The sequence below is a fragment of the Bombyx mori genome, chromosome 12, assembly GCF_030269925.1.
Source record: "Bombyx mori chromosome 12, ASM3026992v2".
Classification (NCBI taxonomy): Eukaryota; Metazoa; Arthropoda; class Insecta; order Lepidoptera; family Bombycidae; genus Bombyx; species Bombyx mori.
Genome location: NC_085118.1, coordinates 3227321 through 3242430, shown reverse-complemented (window position 1 = coordinate 3242430; position 15110 = coordinate 3227321). Strand labels below are relative to the sequence as shown.

The window sequence follows — 15110 nt, the reverse complement described above, 5'->3', positions numbered from 1 at the left end:
ATTAAAGACAAGGTTCAAGACCATACGCAAAAAGGGAATTTATTTGTGTGAATTGTTTATGTTTCCTCAGATTTAAACATGCAATATCGATGATTTAACTATTTAGATTTGCGAAAATGCACAAATGTGGGAATGTAGCTTATTAAGACAGCTATATATGGCTTCTCGGTTTTTTCAAAAAGTCCATGTAAATCTTATTGGATAACCACCATTTTACTGAGGCTTTGTTAAACGAACTCATCCCTTTCATTTAATTTCATAACAAGCGATTACAGTCTCAAATTAATCATATCACCTCATTTCCGTCCATATTATTTTTCATCTAACAAAAATAAATAAAATTATATTATAACTAATATGCTTTGATATCTTTGCATTTCTTGTTTAAAAGCTACTACTACTACTGTCAAATGTCAATTCATTTCTTGCTCTAAAGTGCATTGTAAAACTTTGAAGATGGCGTTTAGTTTTCCAGCCTTTGCGTATATTGTTGCCTTAATAACCGATGCATTTTTAATATTTTTCTCTATATTTCACGTTATAGCCTTCGACGAACTAAAAACTGACTACAAAAATCCCATCGATCAATGCAATAGTTTGAATCCTGTAAGTTTATTTATAACCTAAGTTTATGTATTTTTGAATTACCCTCATTTCACGTCTGTTTCAGTTGGTTTTGCCGGAATATTTACTGCATTTGCTCATTAATGTACTGTTCTTGCTGTCCGGAGAATGGTTTTCGTTATTGATCAACATTCCTTTAATACTATACCACATACACAGGTAAGACATGCAGACACTACTAATACACACTATTATGTAGTCACACATTAATATTCATGATATAGCATTCTAAAATTGAACAATAGAACTTATTATACATGTATATATAATATATATCCTCTTGTATTCATATTTCATAGCTTTTTAAAGAGCTAACCTTTTTGTAAACTGTCATGTATGAAATCTAAGAAATTTAATTTTTTTTTTAAAGGATTACTTCAGTTTTTAAGCTTGTAGGCTCATTTTCAACTTTTCATTTTTACACTTGATCGATGAGCCTCCAAAAAACAGTAAAATGTAAACTTTAGACAATGTTAATGCTACCTTGGACATCAATAGTAAGGCCTGTCACTGTTTTTGCAATATCTCCAATACATCTGGTATGCCACACTTGAAACAGCAACTAGATTATGTCGTTGAGGATTTTAAAGTTACATTATTGGTTATTTTGCATCACTAATTATTTCATGTCAATTCTGTCTAAATTGGCATCAATTTCCCTGCCAAAAGGGCACCCCCATAGGGATCGTAAATTTTTTATTACAAGAACTAGGTCACAGTGGATTTGTATTAATTGCTTACTGGAGCCTGGAGCAAAGCTATTTCAGTCCAGTGACCCAATTTAACACAAGAGGCCTTTATTTTTTTAATTCTGTAGTATAACACAACAATTAAACTACAGGCATTGTAAAAAAAATGTAGTTATTGCTTGTTTGTTTAAAATCTTCACAAAGGGGATTGCCCACTCTCCATAGTGTGCTAGGCCCAAGATGGACATCAAATATTACTATAAAAATGTACTGATTCAAATCAATTAAATGTATTGGATATCTAAAAAATATATTGAAATTGACGCCACTATTATAAAAAATATAATAAAAATAAAAACTCGTTTTGAGGTTAATTTTCTATATAAGTGTCGGATTATGAGATACTTCAAGAACTTTTCTTTTCTTAATGTTTAAGATGTTCCTAATGTATTTTTATCCAATAGGGTATAAAAAACAAACTTAATTCTTTAAATATCTATATTTTCTTCATCTTCATACACAATTAGTATCATCTAAAAATAGCAAAAGAGAGCATATACACGGTTTTAAATCTCGGTCAGGGTAAAACCACAATTCACACAATGTTTTTTAGTCGTAGTATGAAACGTTATTGATAAAAGTAAAATAAATCGAAGAAAAATCAAAACACATCCATTTTGTACGCAAGCACAACACCACGAGCAGCAAGCGAAGTGTCAGTCAGTCAGATTAAATTCAGTGTTGTCAGTATAAAGAAAAATAATTACATGAAATTCATATATCGATAATTTTTTTAGATAACCGATAATTGATTTATATCTTAATCTTTTTTTTACGAGTAAACATTATTTTTTATGTTTTTGTTTTAGTTGTACATATTTAAATAACAATACTAGTAAAGTTTTTTTTATTGCTTAGATGGGTGGACGAGCTCACAGCCACCCTGGTGTTGCTAAGTGGTTACTCGAGCCCACAAACATCTACAACGTAAATGCGCCACCCACCTTGAGATATAAGTTCTAAGGTCTCAAGTATAGTTACAAGTTAAAGTCCAATGGGTATGTCTTCGATGTTATTTTATGTGCATAAAATCCATTAAAGTCGATTAATTAATGATAATACTTAAAATGATTTATTTATATGTTTTATTTATATACTTCAAATATTTACTTTATACGTAAAAGGTTTTGAAGCTGGCAATATTTTTCCCGCAAAAATAAAAATCCTTCTTTTTTCAATAGAGTTACTTTTTTTAAACTACTTATTGTAAACTGTAGTGGCGCTTATTTGCAAGAAAGTAAATGCATATTTATTTATGACAAAATTAATGCACTAAGTATTTTTTCTATAATCTATTGTCCGCTTTGGGCCTAAAATGGGCCATCCCCTTTGAATTGATATTTTGTTGTTGAGCTTTTGTAAGGTAACATAATACTATTACAAACAAAGTAAATCGCTAGTGCAATTGCAATTGCTAGTCCAATCAACTATAGTCATCTGTTATTTATCTATGATTTGTATTTATATAAATATGTATTAGATTTGAATATGAATAATATAATGTATAAATAACATCATTAAAAATTGTTTACAACTCAAATTGTATGTATAAGTATAACTTAACTTCAAACTACAAGTTTCTACAAGTAACAAAAGATTTAATTACAATAATACAACAAATAACAATAAACCAAAAAAAATGTAGTGATAAAATTTCCTAGTAATTAAAATTTAACAGCAACTACCTTACTTTCTTAAATAAAGCTATTGAATTGAATTTTAGATTGGTTAATAATTTATTTTGCATTTACAAATTAGTAATTGGTAGATATTAGAATGATAAAAATTAAAACTTTTCTTAGGGGATAGATAACTTGATTAACTATTAATGTTTCAGATACTACACAAGGCCAGTCATGTCAGGTCCAGGTCTGTATGACCCGACAAGTATTATGAATGCAGATGTATTAACTTCATGTCAGAGGGAAGGCTGGATAAAGCTGGCATTTTACTTGCTGTCGTTCTTCCTATATCTTTATGGGTATGTTGAACCAAAATCATTCTTGGTTAGCCACGCTTTAAACAATCTCAATGATTTGAGATCATCCATATTCAACTCCTTGGGATTCAATTGTCAACTTACACACCTTAACAGACGAATTTAGAGAGGTGCAAGAAGTGCATACATAACAACCAAACATCATGAATATTCTGATGATTAAGCTTTATCAAAGGACAAAATTTAAACTAGATGGTACAGTATAAAGTTACTGCCTGCCTCTATCTGATACTGTCCTCTGCTTTTTCCTAAATCACATAAGTATTTGTTAAAGTTTTTTCTAAAAGAAAAAAACCCTTTTATTGACATAGCATTGGACTGTCATAGTCATCATACTTTTTGTACACTTACACAATGCTGCCCAAATCTAAAGAGTGCATGTAATCAAATACCGTATTCTACACTGGAAATATCTTGTCAAAAAGCTACTAAGAAAAAATTCACAGAAAAAACATTTTTGTATTGTTTATTTATTTCAAGCATAGGCAAATGCTCACGGCCTATTTGTTGTTAAGCATACACTATCTATCTATCTATCCATTCTTCTTGTAATTCGTGTTTAATATTTGACAATCTGATTGAAATAGGAACTTTATTTTTGGTCCTGTTTTTTTCCATTTTCCAATCTTACTCCGTGTATGCTTAAATCTCTCGAGCTGGCTGGCCATCCTATTAAATTATAAATGCGTTTTCCAGAATATGTGGATGTCTATTATTCATTGAGTTCATTTGCAGTAATAATTCCCCCTTAAAACGAGAAACATAGAATTTAAAGCAAAGAATTAAATCTAAATTCAAAAGTAGGCAACATTTTATTGCAGTATTAAAAAACACAATATTCTGTAAACATTAATAACAACAAAACAAATAACCTGATAAATTGTTTTTAACTATTTGTCAACGAGTACCATAAATGTTACATTATTAGTTTAAAAAAAATTGTAATTGATAACAGTCCCACAGTCCTACATGTTTGCTCGAGTCATGTATTCTAGTTTGTAGTCAGTTTCCTTATGGTAGGCGCCTAGCATTCTCGTTTCCATATCTTGGGGGCTCTAATGAAAACTCCACAGCATCCAGCAAGCGGCATCAAAAATTGTTTTTTTATCAACCAATTAGAATTATTTTTAACAGATTATAACAACTCTGAACCTTTGTTTACAAAAATTCTGTCAGCTGAATGTAATGTTGATTTATGTATATGCTTTAAATAGAAGAAGACTATAAACTTTGTGATCAGAAGTTTTCAATATATCTTTTAATTTCAGAATGATCGTGGTGTTGATTGCGGCGTAAGCAAGTGTTAATAATAGTGAATAGGATACTCCAATAAGTCCACTAATTTATTGTTTAATTAGAACAAAACTCTTGTATTATGAATGTGACTGTCGTCGGTTATATGAATGTGGTGAATTCGTGAAATAAAATAAATTTTAAATGGTTCTTTTATTTTTTTTTCTGCCACCATAAAGTAGATTTATTAATAAAATGTTGCTGTTCCAAATTCAACTCGTATAGGGAAAAAATAACCGCGTTTTCAGTTGCTAGTTTCCATCAATTTTATTAATAAGGCAAAAGGGATATATTATTATGTAAGATGTTTTGTTTTTTATTGCTGAGATGTGTGGACTGTGGACGAGCTGATGCTAATTGTTACCGGAACCCATAAGACATAAATTATACATATAAATTATTTAGATATCTACAATATAAATGCCGCCACTCATCTTGAGAAATGAGTTCGAATGTCTCACAAGATCAGAATCATAAAGATGATTCAAGCGTGACGTCTGCAGCTCTAACACTAGAACAGGTATAGGCATAAAACAGGTATAGGCATAAAACAGGTATAGGCATAGAACAGGTATTAGCATAGAACAGGTATATTAGCATAGAACAGGTATATTAGCATAGAACAGGTATATTAGCATAGAACAGGTATATTAGAATAGAACAGGTATATTAGCATAGAACAGGTATATTAGCATAGAACAGGTATATTAGCATAGAACAGGTATATTAGCATAGATCAGGTATATTAGCATAGAACAGGTATATTAGCATAGAACAGGTATATTAGCATAGAACAGGTATATTAGCATAGAACAGCTATATTAGCATAGAACAGGTATATTATAGAAAAGGTATAGGCATAGAACTCAAAAGAAGAACTCGAAGAAAGATATAGACATACTCTAGTCTTTTCCATTTTTCTATACGGAGCGGAGACCTGGACCCTTAAAGCAGCTGATCGCAAACGTGTGGATGGTTTTGACATGTGGTGCTGGAGAAGAATGCTCTGGATACCTTGAAAAGCGAAGAGAAGCAATCTGTCTATCTTACATCAACTGCAGATCAAGACTAGACTGTCCACACTCTGCCTTCGCCGCGCACTCGAGTACTTCGGTCATATTGCTCGGAAAACACCGGATAGCTTAGAGAGACTATTCGTGACAGGGAAGATCGAGGGAAAGAGACCGCGCGGGCGCAGTCCGACAAAGTGGTTCGACCAAATCCGCACCACACTAGAGATCCCGTTCCACGACGCCCTTCATGCGGCCAATGACCGCGGAGGCGCTGGCGGGACATTACAAGGAGCAAAATCCTGTCGACATATAATGGTCACGACCCTCAGCAGTGAGGAAACGACGCGAGGAGGGAGGCATAGAACAGGTATAGGCACAGAACAGGTATAGGCATAGAACAGGTATAGGCATAAAACAGGTATAGGCATAGAACAAGATATAAATATAAAACAGGTATAGAAACCTTCGTAACCGTACTTGGCGAACTTTTCGTAGAGTTTGACGTGATACGTAATCCATAACATTATTAATATTTGTGTATTTCGATAGATTTTCTCAGAGGGTTACTATTCCGATTTCGTCCAAACAAACAAAATCACAATATTCATTCTAATGTTAATTTACTTATACTACCTATACGTAATTCACCTATATATACAAAGTGTTCATGCAGTTGTTGACCTGCGATAAATTCAATTCAATTCCTAGATACTTCAACAAATCTAATATAATCAAATATTGAATGAACAAATAAAAATGTCTTTTATATAGTGGGTTTATAAAATACTGCCTACATCTTAAGAAACCATCAATATCGAAAGATAAGATACGACTATATTCATTTTAGGTGTAGTCTAATCTGTTACGTTTTTTGTTGCAACCAGACAAACGATCCACCTGTGTGCTTAGTGCGAGTTTTTTAACGTTCTCGATAACGTAAAAGTTAGCTCATATTTGTGTGGAATGGGATCGTTTGCGTACGATTGCCGCTAGGGGCGCTGTTCCAACTGCATACAAAATTGTCTTAACTTTTACGTTTTGAGAACGTTGTGAAATTCGCACTAAGCACACTGATGGCGAATGGTTATCGACGCTTACGGACGTTAGCAATGCTAGCTGCACAGCCTAATGCTAGGGATTCCTTAAAGCTCGTTTGAAGAAAGACATATATAAGGATTCCGCGCCAGACACTCGTGCGTCCATCAAGTGCACCGCCTCACGGAGCACATCTTACTAGGGCTGAACAGGCGGAAACCCATTCCGACAGGAGCCCTCTTCTTCGATATAGCGAAGGCGTTCGACAAAGTCTGGCACAACGGTTTGATATACAAACTGTATAACATGGGAGTGCCAGACAGGCTCGTGCTCATCATACGAGACTACTTGTCGAACCGTTCGTTCCGATATCGAGTCGAGGGAACGCGTTCCCGGCCCCGTCACGTCACAGCCGGAGTCCCGCAAGGCTCCGCCCTCTCCCCGTTACTATTCAGTTTGTATATTAACGATATACCCCGGTCTCCGGAGACCCATCTGGCGCTCTTCGCCGATGACACCGCCATCTACTACTCGTGTAGGAAGAAGGCGTTGCTTCATCGACGACTTCAGACCGCAGCTACCACCATGGGACAGTGGTTCCGGAAGTGGCGCATCGACATTAACCCCACGAAAAGCACAGCGGTGCTCTTCAAAAGGGGTCGCCCTCCGAACACCACGCTGAGCATCCCTCTCCCGACTAGGCGCGTCAACACCCCCGCCCCCGCCGTTCGCCCAATCACGATGTACGACCAGCCCATACCGTGGGCCCCGAAGGTCAAATATTTAGGCGTCACCCTCGACAGTAGGATGACATTCCGCCCCCACATCAAGACGGTACGCGATCGTGCCGCCTTCATCCTAGGACGGCTCTACCCGATGATATGTAGGCGAAGTAAAATGTCCCTTAGAAATAAGGTGACACTCTACAAAACTTGCATACGCCCCGTCATGACCTATGCAAGTGTAGTGTTCGCTCACGCGGCCCGCATACACTTAAAATCCCTTCAAATTATTCAATCCCGTTTTTGCAGGATAGCCGTCGGAGCCCCGTGGTTCGTCAGGAACGTCGACCTCCATGACGACCTGGACTTAGAGTCCATCAGTAAGTATCTGCAGTCGGCGTCCATGCGCCACTTCGATAAAGCGGCACGACACGAGAACCCTCTCATCGTGGCCGCCGGTAACTACATTCCCGATCCTGCGGACAGAATGGAAAGCAGTCGACGTCGCCCAAAACACGTCATCTCGGATCCTCCTGATCCACTAACGGTGCTTTTAGGTACTTCAAGCACCGGTCACCGTTCTCGTCGAACCCGTCGCTTGCGACGAAGGGCTCGACGAGTAAATTAACTCTCAGACACAGCCCACTGAGTTTCTCGCCGGATCTTCTCAGTGGGTCGCGTTTCCGATCCGGTGGTAGATTCTGCGAAGCACGACTCTTGCTAGGGTTCGTGTTAGCAACATCGTCAGGTTTGAGCCCCGTGAGCTCACCTACTAAAGTTAGGGTTACGCTGAAATAGCCGCTAGGGCTATCAGCTTAGGTAGGAAAAAAAAAAAAAAAAAAAAAAAAAAACATATATAATAGTGGAGAACACAATAGAGGAGAGTTCTTTCCAAAGATCGTAAGTTATATGTTTTATAGCTTCAAATTGTATTTGGTTTTATCGAAATTCGTTCAATACTTTATTTTATTTCTTTTAGTATGGCTCTAGATGCATATAGGATTGGGTTTTGTTCCTCCTATTATTAGCTTGATTATGTTAGCTTCACGGAAGGTGTAGGCAAGCTCACGAGGCTCAGCCTTGACGACTTTGTTAAAGTTTGCCCTAGCGAAAGCGGTGCTTCACTGAATCTACCATCGGATCGAAATCGCGACTGAGAAGATCCGGAGAAACTCAGTGGACTGTGTCTGTGCACATAAGACGAATTCTCGACCGAATTTAAATGGAAGCCGAAGCTCACAGATATCGTAACGTAATAACCACCAAACACATGAAATGTTTACGAAAACCACCAAACACATGAAATGTTTAATTAGAGTCTATCTTTCAAACCGAAACGCTTGTTTGCTTCGTGGCAGAAACAAAAACATTTTTCGTATTGTCGTACGATGGGTGTCACAATACAACGGTTTTTAAAAATAACGTATATTTCTTATATATTTAAATGCACCCAATATTTCATTACATTCAACATTCTTGAAATTTCAAGTATACATTAATCACACAATAAAGTATTGCAGAACATCTTGTCGTATATATTCGGTCACCGTCCTCGTCGAACCCGTCGCTTGCGACGAGCCCAAGTTGAACCAAGTTCAATTCACCCCATTTGGGAACTCGCCCCAGAGAGTTCTCCACTTTAGACACAAGTTTTGATCGTCTCTCTTGCACCACGCTCCGACAGAGACTCTGATGGCCGATATATCGCGTATCCCCCGTGCTGTCATCCGCATAGCAATGCATGCCGTCAATAGACAGCATGTGATTGATATACAAGACGAAAAGCGTGGGGGAGAGCACCGAACCTTGTGGAACACCAGCGTTGATGGTCGTGATAGCAGTCACCGTCTACAACGACGGGGGTATTTTATTACGCGCCATATGATAGGGTCGCCCACGGATCCTCATCCACCGTCTCCAGGAGACCCTCTATGTGTTGGTTCTTAGCTCTTCTGATGGCCAGCTGTAACGCCCTCTGCGCACCGCGAATGCAACCGAATTACATACGCATGATGTATGTGAATATTTATATGAATATAAATGGAGGCGCATGGAGATTCATAAACGTTTGAATAAGAGTTTCAAGAGGGATTCAAACGACGAACCACCGGTCACTCTAATATCTATTTTGAAATAATCGCAGTAAAGATGTTTGATGTTAGTTTTAAAGAAAAAGATGTTTGGTCGGAAAGCACCTACGATTTATTGTACATATTCCAGATTCGTTTAAAAGTTATTTATTATTTTCGTTATTTATTCGTTCTGTTAGTTCTACTATATCTAAGACTCGCTAGGAGTTTCAACTTACTGTTTTCAGTATTTAGAACGTTTCGTAAACGAATGATGTAAAAACGGTGTAATTTTATTTAGTTGTCGGTCCTTAATCAAGACATCTACATTACCAAAGTACCTACTAGAAGGATATTATAATGAAAACTCTTTCCAAACTGAAGCAGAGAGTCATCTGGAAATATGAAGATAGCGCTGAAGAAAGCACCCTTGTAGGAAACGTACTGGATGTGAAGTGGATTCCCCAATATGATCTGTTACATAAGTACAATTTATTTTTTTCTATTATGTATACACTAATTGAAAGATTACTGGTGGCCCGGAGGCCTTTTCAGTTTCACCAGGACAGGTGGGCGAGTAAAGGCTCAGCCTGGAGGGGATACTAAGCTACATATCCTTGTCGTGTTTCGAGATTCAGAAGGATTTGTTAGGTACATCAAAGAAGGAAACATAAAAGTCTATGTTCAACCAAATCATAATAAATCACGTTTTAACGACTATATTATTAATTGGTTTCAACGTTTATAAATTGGATTTCAGTTTTATTAGTGTACAACTATGCCCAAGGAGATGATTAGGTGAGGTTACATCAATGGATTCAACAAGTGCAGCATAACCTAATTTAATTCTAGATGGATCTAGAAAATCTCTTGTTCATTCACTGTAAATTTTCTTGGTCCCCTACCGTTACTCTTTTTCTTATTATAGCCCTTGTAAGCAGACGAGCATACTGCCCACCTGATGGTGAGTGGTTACCGTCGACCTTTGGAAACGGACTGTCGATGAACGCAGCGGTTCCAGATAATACGGATGAACTCTGCTCCGATGGCGGGAGGTGCGATGATAAAAAGGAGATGAGGGGATTATATCAAACAATTCCTCAGAGCACTCCCCGTACAAAATACGGTACAAAATACAGAGAGAACCGAAGTCCCTCCGAAGACCCAGAGGTTCCAAACGATCCGTGATCCATACTCAAATTATGAAATGTCATTTTCAGATCTAGGTGTGACATTTCTGGCGCACGTTTCTGGCGACCGTATCTTGACCGTGGACATCTGGAAGAGCACTCTAAACTAAACGGAATACATTATCTATTTATTAAACTAAGCATGAATACATTTAGTATCAGCTTATTCATATTTTGAAAAACAATATAACGCGAAACAGTTGGCAACCGTCCTTAACAAACAATGCATAACTATATTTTCGTAAATCGTTTGATTTTTGTATTCTGTTAAATTAGGTAATAATATGAATGAAGCATTCGTGACACTTTGTGTGCGCTAAACTATTCTTCTTGCGACCTCTATTAACCCTTCTACGCATATATTGTTTGAGGTTACAAATAAATTCAGTAAAATGCAGGTACGTAATGCATATGACTATTAAGTTCAAAATAGTAAAAATATAAAGTTTCATACTTCTATTATTTATAAACAATTTAACAACTATTTATAAAGTTTCATACTTCACAGAGCATTCGAGATTACCTAATAGCATTCGTCGGACACGGAGGACTTTTGGGCATCACAGAGGCATTAACAACTGACAAGCCCATGTTGGTGGTACCATTATTTGGAGACCGAAATATGTGTGGTTAGTGCTAGTTTTTTTAACGTTCTCGTTATCGTAAAAGTTAGCCCTATTTTTGTATGCAGTTGGAACAGCGCCCCTAGCGGCAAACGTAGGCAAGCAAGCAAGCAAGAGGGGTTGTCGTACCCCTCGTACGTCGTACGTACGGAACGGGCCTCGAGGCAAAGGGTGATGTGGGTGCAGGACCAGAATAGGGGAGGGGTGCTGTTCGCAGCGTGTAATCGGCCGCACAACATCGACGAAATATACATACATAAACATAATATGATGGGCTCGTTGTTGTTGTGTGGAGCGATGCCCGTGGACGACGCACCCTGGCGCCGGCTGCTGTCCTCTGCTTCCTAAATGCTTTTTTTTTTTCTTACATCTTACTACAACTAACTAGACTAAACTAAAACTAACTACTCTACTATATACAATCAGATAGACAACAGTCAGCACGGGGGGCCCGCCACCGGCCCCATGCCGCGGCCCCACCTCTACAAACCAGAGGGGGGGCCGCGGCACTAATTAGGCGCTCACCCACTCAGGGCTCCCCAGAAGGGGAAGACCGTCGCGGGGAGGGTCTGATCTAACACACTCCCCAGACGGGGGAGTGGTCCACCCAACGGGGGTGAGAAATGGGTCCCCATAGGGGTCACCCCAACGAAGTGGGAGGGAAGTGACGAGTAAGGACAGCTCAGTCCCGTGGGGGCACTCATTATGAGCATTCCCATATCACTCCAATTAACCCGACTATCTTACCATAGTAGGGGGTTCCAGTAGCTCCCCTGGTAGCGCCCGACCATCAGGTGGTCTGGCATGCAAGGGAGCTATGTTGTGGAGATGCTCGTGGGGTCCACCGTTAGCCCGCTCGTAAAGATTACGAGCTAGCCTCCGGATGAACTCCTCGAGCGACTCCACATCCAGATCCCGGGCGATTACGGCATTTCTGACGTAACGCCCTGCTCTTACTATCGTGCGAAGAGCCAGATTTTGATGGACCTGTAACCTCGCCCGCATACCCTGCGGGATGAGGTGATACCAGGCCGCAGCTGCGTACGTGATACGGGAACGGACATACGTCTTATAAATGCCGAGCTTAGTCCTGACCGGCAACCTAGAGGCCAACACCGGCCGGAGGGGGAATCTCGCCGCATGTCGGCGTTGGCGGTCATCCTCAAACTCCGGTCGATATTGACCCCCAAGTACCGGACGCTGGATCTAAACTCGACATTAGCGTCACGGAGACTGAGCTGTCCCGGGACGACTGTTGTGCGGACCGGACCGAAGAGAATAGCCGCAGTCTTCAAACGTAGGCAAACGATCCAATTCCATACAAATATGAGCTAACTTTTGCGCTATCGAAAACGTTAAAAAACTCGCACTAAGCACACTGAATGGTGCCCAAACTGAAAAGGTAGGCTTGGGTAAAGTTGTGTCCTACCGTGACATCTCAGAGAAAACTTTTCTGGATGGACTTCGAAGTATGCTATCTCCTCAGTAAGTTATTTTTTCATTACATTTTTCTGCCGTCATATGTCACATGTGCACTTGGTACTAACCTGTAAGGATGCATTAATTGACATCAATTGACGTTCTCTTAATAAGCATGGATAGTAATACATATAGAGGAGCTATTATGATTTCGATGTTCAATGTTGATTCATTCTTTTGTAAAATCATCTCTATGGTACGCACTCACTGACTTTCACTCACGGTCAAGATTGAGTCGGTCTAATTCACGATTGGAACAGCCAATCAGCGTTATATATATAAACGATCGAACTTGTATCACAACAGCCACTTCGGTAAAGCGGCACAACACGAGAACCCTCTCATCGTAGCCGCCGGTAACTACATTCCTGATCCTGCGGACAGAATGGAAAGCAGTCAACGTCGCCCCAAACACGTCATATCGGATCCTCCCGATCCACTAACGGTGCTTCTAGGTACCTCAAGCACCGGTCATCGTTCTCGTCGAACCCGTCGCTTGCGACGAAGGGCTCGAGGAGTAAATTAGCCCTCTGACACAGCCCACTGAGTTTCTCGCCGGATCTTCTCAGTGGGTCGCGTTTCCGATCCGGTTTGAGCCCCGTGAGCTCACCTACTAGTAAAGGTTACGCTGATATAGCCTCTCAAGGCTATCATCAGCTTAGGTAGGAAAAAAAAAAAAAACACATCAGACTGCCGTAGCGCCGCGAATCTATGATCCGTTTTGAAGGGCAGGACAGCTGGTATTCTTTAAAATTGAGACAAAATCTTAAAGTAAGTGGCGGCATTGCAACTAGATATCTGTGTTCCATTAACATTTTAACGGTAGGTGAGCCGTAGCTCGCTCATCATTGCATCTATAGATTAATACGTGAAGCAAATCTTTGTACCCCTTTTTACGAAAACTGCGCGGACGGAGGAATATGAAATTTCCCACACTTATAGAGTTGATGAGAGAGAGATGAGAGAAACGTTGATTCGAATATAATTTTGCATAGAAAGCGAACACCATTGTCTCAAATTTTGCAGCTGAAAATGCGGTAACATTTATGCACATGCAGGAAATTAAAGAAACCACATCAATACGAACAACAGTTAAATGACCTCTGAATAATGAAATAGAGTGATTGCACCTTTTTGTGTGTTAATTTTACGGCCGCGTAGTTCTTTCATTTATAAGGTAATGTAACGCGCTGAGGGTTCGGGATAAATAAAATTTCACTAAAAACTGTTTTCAACACTTAGAACACTTAAACACTTCACAAGCACTTTAAAACACTCAACAAACACTTTAAAACTCTCAATTCGCTTGTTCCGCTTCGCTTCAGGTGACCCGTTCGTTGTTTCGCTTCGAGTAGCTCCTTCCGATTACTGACTAACTGCGTGCCCTCTCTACAACGCTTTTATAGCCGATACCTCATCCCTAGAATTCTCAAGAATATTCTACACATCTCTAGTAGTAGTTTCCGCTATTTGACAATAGATGGCGTTGTAATCCTCGAGCATTCTGGGTCCCTCGACGTTCGTTCGACTATTCGGCGATAGATGGCGTCACTCTTACCGGCGTAATATGACAAAGTGTTACAATTAAGCCTTCAACCACATGTCTTAAAGTGGGGGACTGTTCATACATTAATTAATTCACTCATTCACGTAACGATGTCTGTGTCAATCCAAATAGTATGGAGGGTAGAAGTAAGAAGCGCCATCTCAGTATATTAAAAAGTGTCCAGCACACTTCACTTTGTCATTCCTATATTTATATCATTTCCATTTCCTACACTAACGTTATTTCATTGATCTTCCAACAATAATTTGCTCTTTACATGTGGACACTTTTTCAACTTGTCCACGATACAAGATGTTGCTCCTTATTTCTACCCTCCATACCAAATAGGACCTGATGTCGTCCAATGCACTCAAAAAATGACTTACGCATTTTTTTAAACTATTACTAATACTATAAATAACTAATTGTAAAATAGTATCCTTTTAAAGACCAGCTAATCTAAGAAGTATAAGCCGAAACATCTCGTATTCATCATATCTTAGTCTAGAGTGAAACTCATTACGGAGTAAAAAAAAATTGCGGCACCGTGACCTGTGTTTAGTTTTCGAGTTACGTTGAAAATTAGCATTTCAAACACGTGTAAAAATAGTATCCTAATGAAAAGTTCCAACAAAAAACTGTGATGGCTAGATAAGGAAGTAATAGAAAAAAACGTGTCGATATGTTTTTTCCCATGAACATTACGTCATGGATGCTGTCACTCACCTTGAGGCTTGAAGTTTAAGCGTCGATTTGGTAAAATAGATG

At 38.9% G+C, this 15110-nt stretch overlaps 1 protein-coding gene across 1 annotated transcript; it reads left to right on the top strand.

The window, feature by feature from the left end:
• The first annotated feature begins 409 nt into the window (after positions 1 to 409).
• LOC101736486 (protein cornichon) lies at positions 410 to 4815 on the top strand. Its single transcript, XM_004929389.5, has 4 exons — positions 410 to 606; positions 671 to 783; positions 3211 to 3354; positions 4641 to 4815. The coding sequence occupies exons 1-4, from the start codon at positions 457 to 459 to the stop codon at positions 4666 to 4668; spliced, it is 435 nt and encodes a 144-aa protein (XP_004929446.1). The 5' UTR covers positions 410 to 456; the 3' UTR covers positions 4669 to 4815.
• The last annotated feature ends 10295 nt before the right edge of the window (positions 4816 to 15110 follow it).

Excerpts from the sequence above, each read along its gene's own strand:
- LOC101736486 (XM_004929389.5), top strand. The coding sequence starts at position 457 with ATGGCGTTTAGTTTTCCAGCCTTTGCGTATATTGTTGCCTTAATAACC. Across the intron at positions 607-670 it reads AATGCAATAGTTTGAATCCT|TTGGTTTTGCCGGAATATTT; the intron begins GTAAGTTTATTT and ends CGTCTGTTTCAG. Across the intron at positions 784-3,210 it reads ATACTATACCACATACACAG|ATACTACACAAGGCCAGTCA; the intron begins GTAAGACATGCA and ends TTAATGTTTCAG.